This window comes from Mus caroli, unplaced genomic scaffold (genome assembly GCF_978045245.1).
Source record: "Mus caroli unplaced genomic scaffold, Mus_caroli_1 scaffold_9, whole genome shotgun sequence".
NCBI classification, from domain to species: Eukaryota; Metazoa; Chordata; class Mammalia; order Rodentia; family Muridae; genus Mus; species Mus caroli.
The window spans coordinates 68,144,158-68,166,154 of NW_028227264.1; the positions used below are offsets into that span (position 1 = coordinate 68,144,158).

At 44.1% G+C, this 21,997-nt stretch overlaps 1 protein-coding gene across 16 annotated transcripts in view; it reads left to right on the top strand.

The window, feature by feature from the left end:
• Ank3 (ankyrin 3) overlaps positions 1-21,997 on the top strand; it is a 632,326-nt gene that overhangs the window by 484,844 nt on the left and 125,485 nt on the right. For all 16 annotated transcript variants that reach the window (XM_085842859.1, XM_085842860.1, XM_029482226.2 and 13 more), the window contains 9 exons: positions 976-1,074; positions 3,409-3,606; positions 5,756-5,854; positions 6,152-6,250; positions 13,170-13,367; positions 14,292-14,390; positions 19,014-19,112; positions 19,200-19,298; positions 20,014-20,109. In XM_085842859.1, the coding sequence (XP_085698985.1) occupies positions 976-1,074; positions 3,409-3,606; positions 5,756-5,854; positions 6,152-6,250; positions 13,170-13,367; positions 14,292-14,390; positions 19,014-19,112; positions 19,200-19,298; positions 20,014-20,109 (1,086 nt within the window). The remainder of the gene's footprint in view (positions 1-975; positions 1,075-3,408; positions 3,607-5,755; positions 5,855-6,151; positions 6,251-13,169; positions 13,368-14,291; positions 14,391-19,013; positions 19,113-19,199; positions 19,299-20,013; positions 20,110-21,997) is intronic.

Consider the following 21,997-nt stretch of genomic DNA (forward strand, 5'->3'; position numbering starts at 1 on the left):
TGCCATGTGGTCTTGCACATGCACTTGTGTAGGGTTAAAACCAGATGCTATTTTCCTTCATTAAAAAAACAGTGTGTAATAAAGCAAACAGCAACCTCAGGTTGTTTCCAGGGAGCACGGGGCATGCAAGACCACTGTCCTCTCCATCCATTCAGATGGATGGCTTGTTGGGCAAAGCTTACTTTATAAAAGTCACTTCCGCATGGATTTTGCTTGTGGGAGCAAAGGTATTTGGTTTTTATTATGTATATATTTCATTGTATATTCTATTGTGTTGGCATTCGTGTGAGTGAATGAATGAATGATCTGAGTTAGAGACTATTGGGCGAAAGGGTAAAGGGGGGAATTGCTCCTCATGATGGTACCAAGAAATGGGACCTGACCTATTGAGGTTACTTCAGGTGAGCCATGTTGGATATCAGTGTGGTTTTGGTGCCTCTTGGCAGGGTTCATGTTTAATCCCAATTTCATAGTCAGAACTGGGAAGCTGACACTAGTCTAGACTGCCTATGCTCTGAAAATACGACCAAGTGCCGCCATGCGGAGGCTTGCATCCGCCATAGGTTACAGCAGCAAGCTGCAAGCGCAGGTCAAGCAGGTGTAGGGCTCTCCCCTTGCACTGGCTCACCTGCCAGCCTTCGCCCGTTCATTGCTTCTCACACTGGGAGTGTTGATACCGTCTCAACCCTAAGGACGCCTTGCCGTAGATTCCTGAGCTGTGCTTCTCATAGCATCAGTGGCTGGGATCCTCGAGGTTACACCATGTCCTTGCCACCCTGGGTCAGGTTCCTGGGAACATTTACATGTGGTTATTTTCCTATATTTCCAGCAAGGAGGTACTCAGGGCACTATTTTTGTTTGCTAAAACAAAAAAAACAAACAAAAAACAAAAATAGTCACTATAACTTCATGCCAACGAATCATGCCAATTGTCTTGAGAGTTGCTGCTAATTGGCTTCCCCTTACGTTCCCCAGAGAGGAGAGACAGCATTGCATATGGCGGCTCGGTCCGGGCAAGCAGAAGTGGTGCGGTATCTGGTCCAAGATGGAGCTCAGGTAGAAGCAAAAGCTAAGGTAAGGGCATGACGTGGGGTCTTAAAACTGCAACTGAGGCAGAAGTCTGGGGTTCTGCAAACCTTGAGGTGAATGCCCACTGCCTCTCAATAGCAGGGCTTTATTAATCAGACCTTCCAGGGATGAAGGTCTCTACCCAAGAATCATATAAAAATACTCTGCTTCATAGCCACTCAGATGTTGTAGCACAGTTACATACAATGAGGAACTGCCCTGAGCACGTTGTGAAGCCCAAACAGGTTAGAAACCAGATTCAGGCAGGTCCAGGGAGGAAATTTCTAGAACAATCACAGTTTATAAACATGAGTCCATATTTGGGGTTGACTTATATGTCTGTCACCTGGCACAGCCTCAAAAGGAAAAAGGATATAGTTTTCTCTCCCTTCTATAAAATACGAAGCCAGAATGCCCCAGATCAGACAGACTGTCTCATAACAGAAGTCCAAACATTTGGAACGCTGAGCTGCCACCCCTGGCTGAGTAATTTCTTAAGTTAGTGATTTTCCTTCAGTGGTAGCTGTATGGGGATCCCAAAGTGTAGCTCGCAGACTGTGGTCTAGACGATCTCAGCTATGCCTCTAACTTAGTAAAATGGAATTACCAGAGAGGTTAGCTTATTACTGTTAATAAGAGCCCTCACATTCATGAGTGTTGATTATAAACAGAGTATCTAGTCCATACGGAAGATGGCATTTATACTTTGAGTTTCCTGAGGGAGGTAAGATGGGTGAGACCCACTGGCTGAGATCTCCTCAGCTGGCTGCCTCAAGTTGACTCTTGGACAGCTAAGCAACATCTAGCATTTTCTTTTCTAGAACAGAACTTTTTAAATGTTGCCATTCGTCATCCAAGATATGTAGGTTATAAGGCAGGACACAATGCAAATTCTGCATTTACTAATAATAGATCATAAATAAATATACTTTAAGTCAACTCTGTGACATACATAGAACTTTGGCATTCATTGAGAGTGAAAGCAAATCTACATGCTAATGAGGGATGTGTCCATTTAATTTTTCATATAGGATGAAATCTTGGCTGAATAGTTGATAGTCTAAGATGTAGAACATCTTCAGTTTTTCAGAGTTCATCTATACTTTGATTTCACAATTGTCAATATCGAGACTGCTATTTTACATATATACAATGTTGAAGGCCATTTCAGAAAACATTAGTAATCCTGTCCCAATTGAGCCAAAATTCAGTTAATGAGTATTTGTGAAGTCAGTAACTCAAACAGTAATTTTAAAAACCAACGCTCTGCCCACTCCCCCCAGTGAGTGAGGCTGTAGCTCCTAAGGGTTCCACAACCTTCCCAGACAGTGCCACCAGCTACGGAGCAAGTGCTCAGACACGTGAGCCTGGAAGGGACACCTCACAGCCCATCCCCAACACTCCCCAGATGCATCCTACTGGTGGTGTAGCCAATCTGGCCTTGATCTCAACCTTTGTGCAAAGAAATATCCATATTCTGGTCTACCCTCCTCTCTGCCTCTCCTATCAGGGGTGTTTAAAGACACTGAAACATTTTTGTGGGTATTTCTTTTTTCTTTAAGATTTATTTATTTTATGTATGTGGGTATACTGTCGCTGTCTTCAGACACACCAGAAGGCAGCATCAGATGCCCATTACAGATGGTTGTGAGCCACCATGTGGTTGCTGGGAATTGAACTCAGGGACCTCTGGAAGAGCAATCAGTGCTCTTAGCCACTGAGCCATCTCTCTAGCCCTTTGTGGGTATTTCACTTGGTGGAATGACATGGGGCATTTTGGGGGCACCTATCTGGTCAGATTAGGAAAGGGTGGCCCTCCCAGTTGTCTCAAGCTCCCTCATGGGCAGGATTCATGGTGAGCTTCATGCCTTTGGGTGAAACTGTAATAAGTTATCCCTTTATTGTAGGCCATTGCAGCCCTGGCTGCCAGGATGCACAGCTTGACAAATTCAGAAGCCATGACCCCTGCATGGGTCTATTCTGTCCTCTCTAGCTTTTGACTGTGGGAAAACATGGCACTCATAGAGCAATAAAGTCATGTCAGGATGGCTTGTAGACATAAATATAACTCCTAGGCATGAATTTTACTGAGATTATTTCTCACCTCCTCTGTCCCTGCCTGCAAGCAAAAAAAAAAAAAGTCTATAGATCGCAACTGATGCTCTGTGTGGCAGCTGGTGAAGAAATAAGATTCAGGTAGAACACACTTACACACTCTCACACAAATTGAATAAGAGTTGCACACATCTGTGACTTGGGGCCACTAACATCCCCTGCACTTCTCATAAGGCACCGTCCCCTTGCAAGCTCACAAGCCTTGTGTTTCTACCTCGCATCTAGGATGACCAGACTCCACTCCACATCTCAGCCCGACTCGGGAAAGCCGACATAGTTCAACAACTGTTACAGCAAGGAGCATCCCCCAATGCAGCAACAACTTCTGGGTACACCCCCCTTCACCTTGCAGCCAGAGAGGGACATGAGGATGTAGCTGCGTTCCTTCTGGATCATGGAGCATCTTTATCCATAACAACAAAGGTATAAAGACGCAGTTCCCAAAGCACACCGTGCTCAGAGTCTCCCACACAGTGATGATGGGCTAAGAGGCTGTGTTTCTAGATCTATAGGAGGCCCCCAAGATAGTCATGTCCCTAGCCAGCAAAGTCTTAATTGGCAGGGAAGTAGCTATTTGTACCTGAGGAATTTTCTTTTGGTCTTAAGTTTCTCAATATGTCATCTGAGGATATCTTGATGACATCGAGAATTAGAGTTTTTTTTCAAGATTTATTTATTTTATATATGTGAACACACTGTAGCTGTCTTCAGACACACCAGAAGAAGGCATCATATCCCATTACAGATGGCTGTGAGCCACCATGTGGCTGCTGGGAATTGAACTGAGGATCTCTGGAAGAGCAAGCAGTCTTAACCTCTGCGCCATCTCTCCAGCCTGAGAATTTCTTTTAATTACTTGAGAGGCTTAAGTAGCAGTTTCAAGTAAACCTGCTGATCTCCTTTGTGATAGTTGGTTGACCTATGGTTTGATTAATTCATCTCTGATGTCTTCATATAATATCCTCTCATGGCTGTAATGTGTAGGCAGAATGCATAATTGGTTTGTTTGTTTGTCTGTTTTATCGAATTTTACGAGAACTCCATAAACATAACAAGTATAATAGCAAGACAGATTGGCCTATGGCATGTCCTGAGAAGAGAATATTAGGTACTGTAATCTCTTTTCTGGCTATGAATAAGAAGGACTAAGAGATACCGTGACTAGCACAACTCTAACAAAGGACAACATTTAATTGGGGCTGGCTTACAGGTTCAGAGGTTCAGTTCAATAGCATCAAGGTGGGAAGCATGGCAGCATCTAGGCAGACACAGTGCTGGAGGAGCTGAAAATTCTCCATCTTGATCAGTAGGCAGCCATGAGATGACTGGCTTCTAGCCAGCAAGGAAGTGGGTCTCAAAGCCCACTCCCACAGTGACACACTTCCTCCAACAAGACCACACCTACTCCAACAAAGCCACACCTCCCAATAGTGCCACTCCCTGGGCCAAGCATATTCAAACCACCACACATACTTACAGAAAAAAACAAAAAAACACCTGAATAAAGTGACTACCCCGAACTTCATCTCTCATGGTTCCTTGGGCTGTTTAGGAAAATCAAGTTACAAGTTTCTGGATATCATTTAGAATGTGAGATAGAATCATGGGTGATGGGGATCGCAGGGTACCCCTAAGCCCTCTCCATCTTAGCTGCCTACTGGCTCTAGTTGGCAGTACTCTTTTGAGGTACTATGTGTTGGTCCTGCTCCAGTCTCTGATAAAAGCTTGGGACCCTCCCTAATGTTGTGTGTTGACTGACTTGTTGATACCCAGATCCTTGCAGGCTCTGGAATTATGGGAGAACAGCCAGGAACTCTAAGCATCCAAGTCTTGCATGTGTCATTCCTCAGTTCACCTCAGGGAGCAAAGATGAAAGGACCTCAGACTATTCCTGGAGGCAAGCGTGTAACTCAAGATATTGTGTGCATTTGTGGTGAAGGAGAGGAAAGGGGAAGAAAGGCACATGGCCTCTGCTGATGTGAGCTTACAGAGGGGTTTCCAAAGCACACCACCACAGGCCTGCAATGAGCCTCATAGAAGCCATTTTTCTCACAGTCTGACACCCCCAAATGGCCATGGAATAATTTTCAGATCCAGCTAATTTGTGTTGTTTTGAGGAGATATCTGATTAGTATACAAATAAGTGACTGGTGTGGGAAAATATTCTCTTTCTCTCCAGGGATGCCTAACCTTTTGACATTGTTACACAACCCTGTGGTCTACAACTGTGTTAGGCCACCGTCCCAGCTATTGTGAGACACCTATGGGCTCGCAGGCTACACATTAGACATATTTACACTGTTACACAACCCTATGGTCTACAACTGTGTTAGGCCACAGTCCCAGCTACCGTGAGACACCTATGGCCTCGCAGGCTGCAGGCTGCAGGCTGCTGGTAGGTAGAGTCTGCAGATCCCTTAGGACTAGAAAAGTCTTCAGTTGTTATGTGTTACCTTAGACCTTACTTACACATACACGTAACTCATCTTCATCAGTAGAATAAGCCATCCGCCCCAAGAAGCCCTGCCCTGGGTAACTCCCATTCATGATGCTTTTACATTTCCCTCTTCAGAAGGGATTCACCCCTCTGCACGTGGCAGCCAAATACGGAAAGCTTGAAGTCGCAAGTCTCCTGCTGCAGAAGAGTGCGTCTCCTGATGCCGCAGGGAAGGTATGACATCATCAGCCACCTCTAGCAGGCCACTTCCACAATAACAAACCAACACTTGCTAATATCACTCTTCCCCCCTTCCCCAACACACACACACTCACTCAGCCACTCTGATGGTACCTAAGCCATACTGAAGTCTCACTAGGGTGGCATCAGGTGAATGCTGGCTCACATACAATGGAACCTGAACGTGAATAATGCTGTCTGTTGTACCCAGTCTGATCCCATTTCCTAACTCTAAGAATCTCCTACTAAGACACTTTTGACCCTGGTTGTTGTCTCTGCACGTGTTTTCAGAGCGGGCTAACTCCACTGCATGTAGCAGCGCATTACGATAATCAGAAAGTGGCCCTTCTGCTCTTGGACCAGGGAGCCTCACCCCACGCAGCCGCGAAGGTATTTGTAACTCACAGCATAAGAACTGAATGTGTATCATGCCTCTGTCTCTATACCAGCATCCCTTCTTGCTAATTATGTAGTGTTCTCATTGTTCAGACCTGGCTTATAAAAGTTACAGGCAGAATGGTCAAAAGCTATATGCTTTCCAGTGTTTTGTCACCCCCCACCCACCGTAGTAGGTGCTCAATAAATACGTATTTGTCAGTTGACTGCCTTGGATCGCCGAGACATCCTGGGGGAAAAGAGAGCTCGAACACTCCTCAGCCAGATTGAAAACATCCACAGAGCCTAAGGGGATAAAAAGCTCTAACTTGTGAGACCCAGGAGATACGTGAGTTTGGTAAAGTGCGAGTCCAGATCCCCAGTGCCCATGCCAAAAATCAGGTATAAAGGCACACACCCGCAGTTCTGGAGCTACAGAGACAGAAGGATTGGTGGGGAATGCTGGGAGCCTGGCTAGTCTCATCATCAAGCTGCAGATTCAGTGAGAGACCCTGTCTCAAAAGACAAAAGTGGCGAAGCATTTGAGGAAGACATCCAACATCAACAACACACTCATATGCACATGCGTACACACACGCTATGCACATTCATACACACTCATGCGCATGCGTACACATGTGTATGTGTATACAACATATACACACATGCGCACACATGCAGAAAAGCCCGGATTTATCAACATTTATACAAGCACACACTGATTGTATTTCCCTCAGAAAAACACTGCCTGCACGAGCTTTGTGTTCCACAGAACTCCTAAAGAGTTTCCTGTGTGAGTTTCTATTACAGTTTAAGGGGACTGTTATGTTATTCTTGTTACTGGGGAACGTTTGGCCAGTGGACGTCTTAGATTTCTGAGAAATAAACACAAAGTATAGTGCATGCAGCCCTCGTGTCGCCCCACTATTCTGACCTGGCATGTCATAATGCAGCCTCCTTAAAGACACCTGCTTGCTGAGCGGGTAGCTGTGACGCAACACCGAACCAGTACAAACCAGAATCTAAACGTTTTATCTGATTCTTTTAATGTGTTTTATTGGTTCAAGGTCTCTTTGGTGTCCCTAATGCTGTTGAACTGTGCCTTGAGTGTTCTTTAGGGTTGTGTCAAGTTCATCGCAGGCCAATGAGCCTGGCCTGTTCTAAGTAGCAGTACTGTAAGAGAGAGTGTTCTGGAAACTTCCTCCGTGAGAGAAGATGCTGCCGTTGCTGTAGTGGGATTTGTTGTTGTTGTTGTTGTTGTTGTTGTTGTTGTGTACATGTTGGGGTCAGAAGAAATTTTGCAGCAGTTGGTTCTCTCCTCCCATCACGAAGATTCCAGAACCATAGGTTTGGCACCCCATGTCTTTACCTGATATTCCCTCTCCCCTTCCACAGCTTCAGGCTTATCCTCAGAATCTCCTAACCAAGTTTTTAAGTCATTTGCTCTACACAGTGAAATCTGGTCAAAAAGTGAAATTCTAAATACTTTTCCCCAGAGTATCAACCTTGGTGTTGGCTCAGCCATAAAGAAAGCTTTCTTAGCTCTACCTTTGCAAAAATAAATAAATAAATAAATAAGTAAATAAATAAATAAATAAAAACAGAACAAACAAAAACCCAACTTTTTCTTGATAGAATTGGCAGTGTGAACCTTAGAGAGTGGAGCTTAAAAATAAGTCAGACTAAAGTCTCTAATAGCCAGTTTTATTCAGAGCATCAGACAATTTACATTCTGAGGGTTAAGAGTCACGTGAGTCAAGTCTCCAATCACAAGGATAAGTTGCCCGTGGTGGATAAGCATCATATGGCAAAGTCCCATTTTTCCATAGCAACTTATAAAAAAATAACAATAACCACTTTTAATGGATAATCTGACCTAACTCTGATCTACACCACCTGGGAGGGGCACAAAAGCCGATTCCAAGAAGATTCTGAAGCAACTGAGGTCACAAGACTCTTCTCTCCTTCTCTTAGAGTTTTATCAGAACCACTCGGAATCCTCGCACAACTCGATTCTTAGTCAAAAACAAACAACAACTTTATAAGAAGGAAAAAAAATTAAGTCATAGAACCATTAGTCAACAGCCCAAAGAGTGAGGCAGTCCAGTATCCATCAATGTGTGCATAAGTAAAATGTAGGCTGTATATGTGCTTGGGGGATGGTTCAGTCTTGAAAAGAAAAGGACTTTGGTTTTTTGTTTGTTTGTTTTGTTTTGTTTTTGTTTTGTTGTTGTTGTTATTGTTGCTGCCGCTGCTGCTCCTCCTCCTTCTCCTTCTCCTCCTTGCCCTTGTTTGGAGTCAGGGTCTCACCGTATCTCACTCTAGTTGGCCTGGAACTCACTCTGTAGAGTACCGGGACTTAAGGCATGCTCCACCATGCCTGACTGGAAGGGATGGCTTTTTATTGCAATTTTATTATACATACATTATACAGATTAACCAGAATAACTAGTATTGGTGTTGTCATCCATGATAAACAGACGAGAGGAAGCTGAGCAGGAATCCATAATTCCCTCCAATGAGGTTAGAGAACAAGAGCGATTGGTCCCCAACGTGGGAAGGAGAGCATTAGATACGGGCAGGACCATAAATGGAGAGATAAACCCGATGGGGCCTTAGAGGGAAGGACAAAGCTGGGGGAGGGGGCATGAGAAGGATGGTGAGGGGAGGCCAGAGGGGCTTCTTCAGGTCAGTTTCCCCAGTAACTCTCCAGTCCTAAGAACAAAGGAAAGCCCTGCCTTTTTATTACCTTTTAGGGACAGCAGGAAGCTTTATGGACTCTGTCCTAAAAGTACAGGCCTGTGTTTTCAACAACTGTGAAGTTTCTATACATGTATAGAAGAAACTTTGGCTAGCCACTTACCCAGGACTCTTCCTTATCCTCCATCCCCCTGATGGAGCATAAGGGACCCAAGACCCTATTTCAATAAAATAAAATAATAAAATAAGTAGTCAATATCCAGCTTTGCATCTATCAAATAAAGTTTAGAATGAATGTTTCCAAATTTACAAACTCACTGCTCAGTAGTCAAAGAACAGGACCAGTAAATAATGACTCTATTATGTTCCATTGACCTGAGGCCACAGTCAATTAAGCATCAACTTTTCTCTTGGGACATTGATCCTCGGTATCATGGCACATTGCTTGGGCCAGTGTTTATGTCCCGACATCCCTGCAGCACTGCAAGCCAGAGACTTGTTATCGCAGACCAGTTATCTCAGTGACAGACTGGCTTATCTGCTAGGGGAACAATCCTCCACACAGTGCTTTCAACAGCTGAATTCTTTCCAGCACTAAGGGAGCAAACACAAAGCTCACTTCTGCCTCTTTTAAAGTAACAGGAAGGTCACAGGACTGCAGAGCTTCCCCCAGAAGCCCCACCCACCTCTGATCTTGATTTCTCATTGGCTACTTTTGACGCAAGAGATGCTGGGAAATGTAGTTTTCAGTTGGGCACAGTTTTCTTTCAATAAAAGGAATGCATACATCATCTACCGCTTTCACCCCCGCAAGTGCAAGTTCAGATTCCGAATGCCAGTAGACAGAGCTTCAGAGGGTGCCATTAACACACCAGCTGCTCCCTCTATGTACGCCCTTCTTCTTCACCCCCTTTTCAAAGTCGCTGGTACCTTATACACTTCCTAGAAACATGATGCGTGACTTTAGGTGACTGGGATGCTAAAAAGTACATATGTTAAGGGATAATGGGATGCTAAGATCTATTTTTTACCTAATCTGCCTCCAGAGACAGGAAGCTATGCTAGAAAGAAGCCTGGCTTGGTTGCTGGCAGAATTGAGAGGCTAATTAGAAAGCAACACTTGAGCCTGTAGTAACTGGTCATACTTCTTACTTTGCGTATCTCTGTGTGTGTGTGTGTGTGTGTGTGTGTGTGTGTGTGTGTGTGTGTGTGTGTAGGCATGGTGGGGACTATCAGTAGGGATTTAAATACCATCTATTGCTTTTGATAATTGTTTTTAGTGTGACCCCCATAGGTTCACATGACAGATAGCGTCTTCAGCAAGAATCTCAGGAAGTGAGACTTGAGAGATGGTGTAGCAGTCAGGAGTATCTTGTACCCTTGCAGAGGACCTGGGCTCAATTCCCAGGACCCACATAATAGCTAACAACCATCCATAACTCCAGTTTCAGGGATCAATGCCCTTTTCTGCCCTCTGGGCACACAAGGCACATACATGGTACACATACATGCAGGGAGACACTGATACACATGAAATAAAAACAAATACTTTGTTTTAGAGTGTGAGGCAGTAAAGATGTAAGATTATGCTTTGATCGGGCTGCAGAGATGCCTCAGTGGTTCAAAGCACACTGCTCTTACAGAGGCCAGAGTTTGGGTCCCAGCAACCACACCAGGAAGCTCAAAGCCCTCATAACTCGAGATCCAACAGATCCAAGAACAGCTTCTGGTCTTTGTGGGCACCTGTGCTCACACATACACATAATTAAAATCTTTTTTTGAGAGGATAAAAACATTTTTAAAGGATTATTCTATAATTGGCTCTCCCTGGTTGGTTTATCAAATTAGTACATCTTCCTTGAGGATAGATAGGAACCAAGCACCATTTTGCTTTCCTGAAAACAGAGTTTAGGAAGCTCCAGATAAATTCTTTGCCTCTTATTGAAAGGATTTCCTCGGAGTCTCTGAAATAATCTTGGTTCTCTTACCTTAGACTGTAATTTGTACCTCCGAAGGAGCCAGGATAAGCCTTTGAAACTGTGATTCTCAGTCTGTGGACAGCGACCCCTGGTGGTCGCACATCAGATATCCTGCACATGAGATATTTATATTATGATTCCTAACAGTAGCAAAATTACAGCCACAAAGTAGCAGTGAAAATAATTTTATGTTAGTGGGGGGGGGGTCACAACATGACTAACAGTATCACAGGGTCTTAGCCTTAGGATAGTTGAGAACCATAAAGAATAATGTGTCTTGTCTGGCGTGACACACATTGTAGAGATGCTAGAGGTTTTTAAATTGTTCCTTAGGGCCTAGAATTTGTGGGATACGTTAGAAGACAGCAAGATCATCACGTCTGAGAGGATAGCACACCCTTTCCTGGTTGGGGACGGGAAGTGACTAACACATGTTCTTTTTTTTTTCTTCTTCTTCTTCTTCTCTCTCTTTCATTGATGCCGTTTGTTTTTGAGACAGGTCTCACCATATAGCCCAGGCAGGCCTTGTCTTTCCAAATGCTGGACTTACACACATGCAACGCCACACCCGGGCTCAGCTGAATTGTCCTTTATAAATGGAAAAGCAAAGACGATTCCTGATAAGGACTTCTCTCATCTTTACCACCCACACTCTTAGAGTTAGGCATGTTGACTAATCCTGCTTCCTCTTTTTATGCTGCTTTGTGAATTTTCTCTTTTATGGAGGGATTGGTCAGTAGTGAGCTGTCTCTTGCCCTCATGTCTTACACTGTAGCCTTGGGCCAAGTCCAGTGCTCCTCTGAACTACAGAGGCCTAGGTCCCTGAAGGGTGTGTCGGAGCATTTGGTCCTCAGGGTAAGCTGGTGTTTGTACATGGCAATAGGTCAAGACTAAAAATAGGAATATAAAACCTCCCCCTGCCCTGACTTAGCGAGTCGGAGGAGTCTAGAGGTGACATCTCCACTCTTCACTTCCACTCGCCTTGGTCAAGTTCGTGTCCGTATCACAGTGCAATCTTGACTTTCTTGTAGAGGGTAAAGTCCCAGAAGCACATTCTCAGGTAAGACAATCAAGTCTCCCGAGGCCCAACTCATGATCAGGAGTCTCTGTCAATAGCAGAATAGCAGGACCGTCTGAGGGAAGGGTGGCTGAATATTCCGAGAGGATTGGAGCATCTAATTCTGACTGCAGAGTCTACTTTCTTCCTTTAACCGATGCGTGCCTGTCCCTTTGAAACACGCTATGAGGAGATAGCCTGTGCCCTAGATAGCTTCAAACTGTGGCAAGAAGAGACAACTATAGGAGAGAATGTCACAAAATGTCCAGTACTGGAGTCAAAGGGGTCAAAGACAAAGTGGTGGCTGGGTGTTGGAAATCGAGAGGCAAAAAGAGGCAGCCGAGTTCCCTGAGGGCATGACCCTTGAGTTGAACTTTTGACTGCCTTGTGCTATCTTCGTAGGCAGGCTATGGGAAAGGGTTCTTGATGGAGTGAGTGAGGCAAGCCAGGGAAACCCGAAACAATATTCTCTCTCAATATCTGCAGGGCGATAGGTCTGACTATAGAGTACAGAGGGTCAGACAGACCATCAGGAATCAATAAGGAAAAAAAAAAAAAACAATTTCCATGAAGATTAAAGATTGCAGCTTGCAGGCAGTACATGGTGTCTTCATTCTTTGTGGGCTGATCTGACACCATATTGATAAGGAACAGGAGACGTCTCACTGTTCTGGAGGCTGGGAAGGCCAGGAGTTCACATCCTGCAAGGGTCTTGTGTGCCATCCCATGGCAGACAGTGGAAGGACAAAGAGTGGCAGGGAGCTAAACTCATCTTCTCAAAAGCTCCTTCTCTCCACAGCCCCCTCCCCTCACAGCCCCCTTCCTCCATCTCAGCTGTAAGAGCCTCTTGGGGGACAAACCCTCCTGCATCCTCACCATCACTTACAGGTCCCAATTCCCAACACCACTGGTGGGGGGGGGGATGCGGCTTACTCCTGAAGCCCCAGTTAAATGCGGTAATATTTATTGAGCACCTACTTTTATAGATGTCCTTTCCAGAAACCAGCAGCATGCCAACTCTGTTACTTTAAATTGCACTTTTCCCGACCCAGAACTGCACTAATGAGACTATTTGGTTTAGCAGTTTCTTTCCTTCATCATGTTTTCCCATATGGTGAAAGAGAGCCACGAGAAAGGGAGACGCACTGCATGCATCTTTTCTTGGTACTAGACATGACTGAGTGATTGGTTTTGACAGAATGGCTATACACCACTGCACATCGCGGCCAAGAAGAACCAGATGGACATAGCCACGTCCCTGCTGGAGTACGGTGCTGATGCAAATGCGGTTACCCGGCAAGGGATTGCGTCCGTCCATCTTGCGGCACAGGAAGGGCACGTGGACATGGTGTCGCTGCTCCTGAGTAGAAACGCGAATGTCAACCTGAGCAATAAGGTGACTCCCTTCTCTACAGAGCAAACCACAGCAATTATATCCTCAGAAACGTCTGAAAATTGATCAAAATTTTCAGTTCACATAGAAATATATATGCGGGACTGCTAAAACATCTTAGCATGTTAAGGAATTTGTTGACAAGTCTAATGACCCAAGTTCCATTCCCTCAAACCCACAGGTAGATGAAGAGAACGGACTCACATGAGTTCATTAACAACATTAACAATGTAGCAAGAACATTACCATGATATAGCACTATATTATTATAATACCTATAGTATTGTAATATTATGCATTAATATTAAATTGATTAAATTGAATTAATTAACTAAATTAATTTATTTTGTTAATTTGATATTTTTTCATTTATTCATTAATAAATGATTAATAAAATTTGTTTAATATTATGTATTAATGTTAAATTCATATTAATTAATATTAATAAAATATACAATATTTTAATAATTGTCAATAACTTTTTGCTGAAGTTAACCCCACTGATAACATATTAAAACTCCAGCATGGTTTTGAATTTAGAGTCTCTGATGTATAGTGATCACCCACATATATTTTTTGGGGCACACAGTATGATTGGTTCTCTTGGCTTTAAAAATATGACTACAAAGAAGTGAATAAGATGGAAAGCGGGTCCAGATGGATCAAACGTCATAGTCTGGAGCAATATGAGTCTGTGGTGAACATCCCCACCACTCTGGGGTACACCTGAAGTATTTTTATGAAGCCTGTGGTCAGCAGGGCTGATGTGGGGCTCCTACAGAGTGGTACATGCCCTTACTCTGTGGGCTTTTCCTTTAAGAGTCAAAGCTACTTCCCTAGAACTCACAAGCCAGATCTCAAACAAAGCCACATGCATGCACTCACCCTAGCTATGACTGACGGCCATGCCCTTGGGATCTCTTGCAGAGCGGGCTCACCCCACTCCACCTGGCTGCTCAAGAAGACCGAGTGAATGTGGCCGAGGTCCTTGTCAACCAGGGGGCCCATGTGGATGCTCAGACGAAGGTATGTCTCCTTTCTCATCCAACAAGGGAGGAGCCCAACCAAGTGCCCTGGAGTGGCCCCCACCTCAGTAGGAAGGCTGCAGCCATAGGCAGAAAGCTGTCCCGATCCTGTCAGCCATGCTCAGCACAGTTCTTTGAGTCTCTGGTCAGATGCTCTCTCCTGATTGGCCCAAATTCTTCTTTAGCTGCATGTCAGTGTCCTGTATCATCAGCAGCCATCACGACACATATCTGCTTTGGGGACAGTGTGACCAAAAAAAAAAAAAAAAAAAAAAAAAAAGAGGGAAAAGAGAGAGAGGGAGAGAGAGAGAATAAAGAGAGAGAGAAAATAAAGAGAGAGAGAGAAAATAAAGAGAGAGAGAGAAAATAAAGAGAGAGAGAGAAAATAAAGAGAGAGAGAGGAAGGGAGGGAGGGAGGGAGGGAGGGAGGGAGGGAGGGAGGGAGGGAGGGAGGGAGGGAGGAAAGAAGGAAAAGAAAACCTTGGTGGCGGGCGATTGAAGTTTATCCTGTGTGATTAGTGAGGGGTGAAAGCTACTCCCTTGTTGTTTACTTCATGGATCCCTTATTGTCTGAGCAGTTGACCTGCAATTCTCATTTTTATTTTTCTCCCTCTCCTTCTTGTAAAATATCTCTTCCAAAAAAAAAAAAGCAACGCTGGCTAATGCCGTGCAGTGCCACCGTGCAAGCACAGATAAGAACATGCATATTCTGTGGAACTGTAAGAGATACATTTCCTATGTGCTTCTTCCCTCGGAACATTGGAAACAGGGTCTCCCCGAGTAGCACTGGCTGCCTGAAACTCACTCTGTAGAGCTGGCTGGCCTCGAACTCACAGAGAGCCACCTGCCTCTCCTTCCAGAATGCTGGGACTAAAGGTGTGCGCCAGCACCATTCTTCCCTTGTACAGTTTAATACAGGGAAAGAATGCTGCGCTGGGCACAGTGGCTCATCGCTGCAATCCCTGTGAGCTCAGCACTTGCTAAGCTGAGGCAGGAGGGTTGCCGCAAGTTCAAGGGTAGCCTATGCTACAGTGAATTCCATGCTGAGTTTTCAGCACATGGAACTCTGTTTCAAAGACATGAATGCCTGTTAAATGTCATGTGCATACAAACATTGCTGTGCATGACAGGGGTTAGTTCTGAAGATGACTTGGGGGAGGTTTAAGGCAGGAGCAGCTCACTGCTCTAAATACAGGGCGCACACACACACATATATATACACATACATACACATACATATATACACATACACACATTCATATATACACACATACATACATATACACACATACATATATACAAACATACACATACATACACACATACACACAAACATACATACATATACACATACATACACACACATACACACACACAAACATACATTCATATACACATACATACACACACATACACACACAAACATACATACATATACACATACATACATACACATACATACATACATATACACACATATAGACATACACATACATATACACACATACACATACATACATACACACAAATAAATAAATGTAAATTTAAAAAATTTAATGACTATAAAAATATTTTTCAGTATTCTATGGATCTTTGTAAACCATGTTGTCTAATAGCATTCTTTTGATTATTTCCTTATTTATTCATTTATTTATTTATCTACTTATTCCTTTGTTTGTTTGTTTTTTACATACTGGGAATCAAACCCAGTGCCTTGTAGGCACTAGTCAAACATTACCACTGAACCAGCCCCTCGAGTAACATTAAGATTATTAAAGCAGCGAGTTGTGAAACTGTCAAAAGACACTGCAATACCTAGTGAATTAGCAAACAATCTTTGGTTGGGGCAGAGGTTTTAGTTCTAGGTGGAGTTGTCCTGAAGGAGACTGTGCTCAGTGCAAAGAGAGCCCAGGGCTGACACCTGGAGAGCCACCAATGTTAAGGAGCAGAAGAGAAAGTGGAGATCTCATTCTAGGACAGAGTTATACCGCATGGAAGGCATATGGTGATATAAAATAAACTCTTGATTGAAGTAACACAGAGATTCCACCTGAGCCTGTCACCTCTTCACGCATGCTCATGTGTGTGTGCGTGTGTGTGTGTGTGTGTGTGTGTGTGTGTGAGAGAGAGAGAGAGAGAGAGAGAGAGAGAGAGAGAGAAAGTTAGAAAGAGAGAGAGTTAGAAAGAGAGAGAGAGAGAGAGAAAGAGAGAGAGAGGTGTATTCATGTGTGGTGTATGCCTACATGTTGGTGTGCATGCCTGTACATATGTGTTGAGGCCAGAGGAACATGTCAGAAATCTTCTCTACCACCCCTGACCCCCACCTTCTTTTGTTCTTGAGGAAGGGTCTCACCCTAAACCTGAAGCTTGCTACTTCAGCGAGGCCAGCTGCCAGCAGGTTCCCAGGTGCCACCTGTCTGTGCCCCACAGCCCTGAGATCTGAAGCACGATGACTATGCCTGACCTCTGACACTTGTCCTTACACAATTCTGTCTGTCCAGTCCAGCAAGTACAACAGTCAGCCCTCGATTGCGTCCCTCTTTCCAATCCCTTATTTGCCAAAGATTTAGAATATTTGCTGGGCACCTGTGATGTGTATGAAATGATGCTAAGAGCAAACTCTGTGCACCCAGCACTTTCCAGAGGTGCTTGCCACTAGCTGGAAACTCTCTCAAGTTGTGCGATGCTAGCCATGTCTTTGCACAGCGCCATCTTGTCTGGGAACACTATGATCCAAAGATCCTATCTCTGTGAGTACAAGGTGGCTCTTCTTGGCTGTGTACACAGTTGCAGAAAGTATTCATTATTGTGCATATGATGTGTGTGTGTGTGTGTGTGTGTGTGTGTGTATAGAATATGTGCCACAGTACATGTGTGGACATTAGAAGGCTTTTAGAAGTCAGTTCTCTCCTTCTGCCATGGATTCCAGAGACGGAACTGGAACTTAGGCCATCAGGCGTGGTACCACCATTCAGACCTAGTGAGCCATCTCTCCGGCCCCACGCACACGTGTTTTTAACAAATGCTTTGTGACAGCAGAAAGGCTGGCGTGTCAGAGGAGGGAATAGGAGAGCTGTCCTCAGTGCATAGACAGGAAGGGGCACAGGGAAAGACCACAGTCACCTGAGCCCATCAGTCCATTATAATAACCTAGCACTTTACCCAGAGTGAGGTGGGAAACTGTACATTTAAATAAAGCATTTAACTATTTATTCTCACAGCCTACTCCATTTGCCACAAGAGCCCGGGGAGACGGTTATGTTATTATGCAAGTTAAATACTTGAAGAACATTTTAATATTTATATTAGTGAAACGTGTATATGTGTGTGTAGTATGTATGTGTGGTATGTACGTGTGGTATATATAGTGTATGTATGTGTGTAGCGTATGTGTGTATGGTGTGTGTATGTGGTGTGTGATGTGTATGTGTGGTGTGTGTAGTGTATGTGTGTGTGATGTGTGTGGTGTGCATGTGTGGAGTGGTGTGTGTGGGTGGTGTGGTATGTGTGTGGTATGTTTGTGTGGTATGGTATGGTATATGTGTGGTGTGTATGTGTGCTCTGGTGTGTGTATTTGTGCTCTGGTGTGTGTGGTGTGTATGAGGTATGTGTATGTGTGGTCTGGTGTGTATGTGGTGTGTATGTGCAGTCTGGTGTGTGTGTAACTACTTTATCGACTGAGTCATCTCCCATCTCCAGAGTATCACTACTTTTGAAATAATAATTTAAAGTATATATGTGTGTATATATAGTTTTAGAGAGAAGAGAGAGAGAGAGAGAAAGTGTGAATCAGCAGTCCCTGGGAATCACTGGCTATCAGTCTAAGAAAGAATTGGTGGCTGTGTGTCAGTCACGGAGTTTGAAATGGCCACGCTCCGGAAAGAAAGGAGGTGGATTTGCTTTAACTTGAGCAGCTATCGCAGGTTCAACTTCTTCCTTTGACAACAGGAACTCAACTGGGCTCCTCGCTTGACTGTTTCTGTGCCTCTGCCTATCTGTGGTGGGCCGGTTTTGGTTGGTTTTGGTTGGTTGGTTGGTTGGTTTTGGTTGGTTTTCATTAGTTGGTTGGTTGATTTGGTTTGGTTTGGTTTTTCCTTGAGGTCTCACTGTGCAAACCTGGCTGGCCTGGAACTCACATAGGTTTGCCTATCTCTGCCTCTGAAGTCCTGAGAGTAAGGGGATGCGCCTCTCCCTCTCCCGCCTCCCGTCCCCACCCTACCCCAAGATTGTCACTTAGCCATTTTGTTAGAGAACAGAGTATTCAATCAATGCTAAGCCAATCTGTCCATATCACACTCTCTGACCTCATCAGTCAGTTACCGAATCCACCTGTCTGGGCCGCTGATTGGCCCATCTTTCCTTCCTGTCCTGAACAGCTATGCAAGAGAGAAAAGAGCTGATGAAAGGGAGGAAGTACAATACCTGTTTCTATGTTCAACCAGATATATTAAGACTAACTCTGAAAAGGGCATTTTTTTTTTATGGAGAAGAGGGTTTTTTTTAAATCTATTTTCCAGTTAAAAAGGAAACTTGAATAATACTTTTACTTCCGTTTAGCAAAGCTGTTACTAAAAGTGTACTTACAATGTTTCTTTTTTTTCTTCTTTCTGAAATATAATTACAGATGGGCTACACCCCACTCCATGTGGGCTGTCACTATGGAAATATCAAAATAGTCAATTTTCTGCTGCAGCATTCTGCAAAAGTTAATGCCAAGACGAAGGTAGGCGCCCTCCCCCTTCCTCCCCAGCAGAGCCCTGGGTTTTGTATTCAAGGAAGTGTGTGCCATCTCTCCTTGTTTCTTCTGCAGAATGGATACACGGCACTGCACCAGGCTGCTCAGCAGGGCCACACGCATATCATCAATGTCTTGCTTCAGAACCACGCCTCCCCCAATGAACTCACTGTGGTGAGCTGTGGGCCAGCAGGGTGGGAGTGGAGGAGAGTGGAGGGGACCCTAAAGTCTTCCCACATTTGGATCACCTGCCAGTTGCTTTTCTGTTATCTTAGATAAGTTACATAAGAGCCTTCAAGGCAAACAGTATGTGTGTCCCACTGACTGCTCACATAGATTCAATGTCATAGAACCACATGTAGCTGCCCAGACATGGACGGGTAGAAACAGGTGAGGTGGGCTTTTACAAAACCTGTCTCTTAGCTGTCTTTCTGTCACTACAACAAAATACAGGAAGCAAGTAACTTAATAGACAGAAAGTCTTTCTTTGGCTGATGGTTGCACAGGGGTCAGTCCATATTGCTTGACCCCGTGAGTCTGCAGGGAGGTTGACCATTTATGTCAGGGATGGCCTACTGAACCTCATCTCACAGCCACCAGGAAGCAAGCAAGGCAGGAGGGGGCTGAAGTCCCAATATACCCTAAGGATACTCCCCTAGTGATGTCACACACACACACACACACACACACACACACACACACACACACCAGTCCCAACCTGCCAGTACCAGCAGCATTTTCGAAATAATGGCCTCTGTGACATTTGGGATCCAAACTATAAAATTACAACATTTACACTTTTGCATATGGTAGCTGGGTTGATGTGGTGAGAGATTGGCCTTGCCTGGTTACAGGCTGAGTGACCTTGTCCATATTTCCCTGCTTCCAGAATGGGAACACAGCTCTGGCCATCGCCCGGCGCCTTGGTTATATCTCGGTGGTTGACACACTGAAGGTCGTGACGGAGGAAATTATGACCACCACTGTGAGTAATGGATGCTGAAATTACAGCCAAGTTTCCCTGGGCTTTTCTAGAATGTTCCTTCTTCCTCCATTCATAGGCTAAGTACCACGTATTTAAAATACTGTCAATGTACCAAACCCCTAAATGTCTGACATGAACGAAATTTGAAGTACTGAATATATATATAATCTGTGAAAGTTGCATATGGAGCTGAAGAGATGGCTCCATGCAGCCCAACACCTGCCTCAGGTACAGTACAGCTGCCATTTACTCCAGCTCTAAGGGATCTATCGCCCTCTTTTGGCCTCTACCGGCACTGCACTCACATGCTATCATACATATAGGCACACAGACCCATAAATAAGTAATAAAATAAAGCTTAGGAAAAAAATAGTTATGTACATTGATAAAGAGTTTTGATTCCATGTTCTATCTTGACATTGTAAAGATTTTTGAAAACTTCACATAAGATCCTTATTTATCAGATGACCCTGTTCCATTAGATACATTTTAGGAAGTCTTATTACATTTCATTGTGTGTGTGAGGGTACACACATGCCATGGCGTGGGTGTGAAAGTCAGAGGATAACTCGTGGGAGTCAGTTCTCTCGTCCGACCAGGAAGAGGTTCTGGGAATTGAACTCAGGTCATCCACTAGGCTAGGCAGCGAGTGTCTTTCCAACTGAGCTATCATCCCTGTCCCTACATGTATTCAAACACACACAGACACACAGACATACACACAGAAACACACACACCCTTCAAAGCATTTTAACCCTGTCTAGAGTCTTTGGGACTAAGAGACATTAGGACAGTGGAATTTGGGGACAACATCATCATTTCCCTTTTGCCATCTCCCAATCTAAAGGAAGTCATAGCTGCTGTGCATAACTTCCTCCGTCGACGCAGCACTTTCTATAGAAAGCCGTGGGCTCAGACTGTCGGCTGCTATGTGCTGGCTGAGTTATATGGCAGTTCACAGGTTTTAGAAACCAGAAAATAAATCTGCTGAGTAGAAGAACTTGTGTGACTTACCAGACAGAAAATGCTCTCTCACCAGGATCTATTTCTATCATTACCATAAAGTTTAGGAGCAAAAATTGTACTCAGCAATTTATACAGCTTTCAAAATCCAAAATCTGTTATTAGATTCTTTTGGATTGTTTTTGTTGCTTGTTTTGTTTTGTTTTGTGACAGACTCATGCTCAGTAAAGCAGGTTAGTATCTCACTCACAGAGATGATCCTGGTTCTGACTCCACCATCATACCTGGCTATTATTAAATTCCTAGAGAAAGGCTAAGCATCTAATGCTTTTCTAGCCTTAATGTTCTGGATTCCCCATGTAGCTCTTTCTAGAGGACAAAGAATAGAGGAGAGCAAGCTGCTTAACAGTAGTCAAGTGGCACTACGCTACAAATATTTGAATCATTACAATGAATACATCAGTTTGCTATTCTAGTGTCAGAGGACACTTGTCTAATAACTCAAAATATGAATCATAATTGAGTCTCTCACCCACTAGGTGATTTCACAATGTTTATGTGCGATAAAAATAACTGCTTGAGCCACCTCTCTAGCACAAGGCTAGAGAGGTGGCTCAAGCAGTTAGGCGCTCCAGCTGTTCTTCCGGAGGACCAGGGTTCAGTCCCCAGCACCCACACTGGTGGCTCCCAATATCTTGTAACTTTGTCCTCTTCAGTGACCTCTTCTGGCCTCCACAGCCACTGTTCACACATGTGTATACACACACATGCGCACACACGCTCATGCACACACACAGGCACATAAATAAAATGTCTTAAAAAGTGAAACACTAAAAGATTTAAGCTAAACTAGAAGGCTGACCACTTATATCTTAGCTGGTAAAGCATGGACAAGGCTCTTAGTTGGAGTCTCAGTACATCCCAG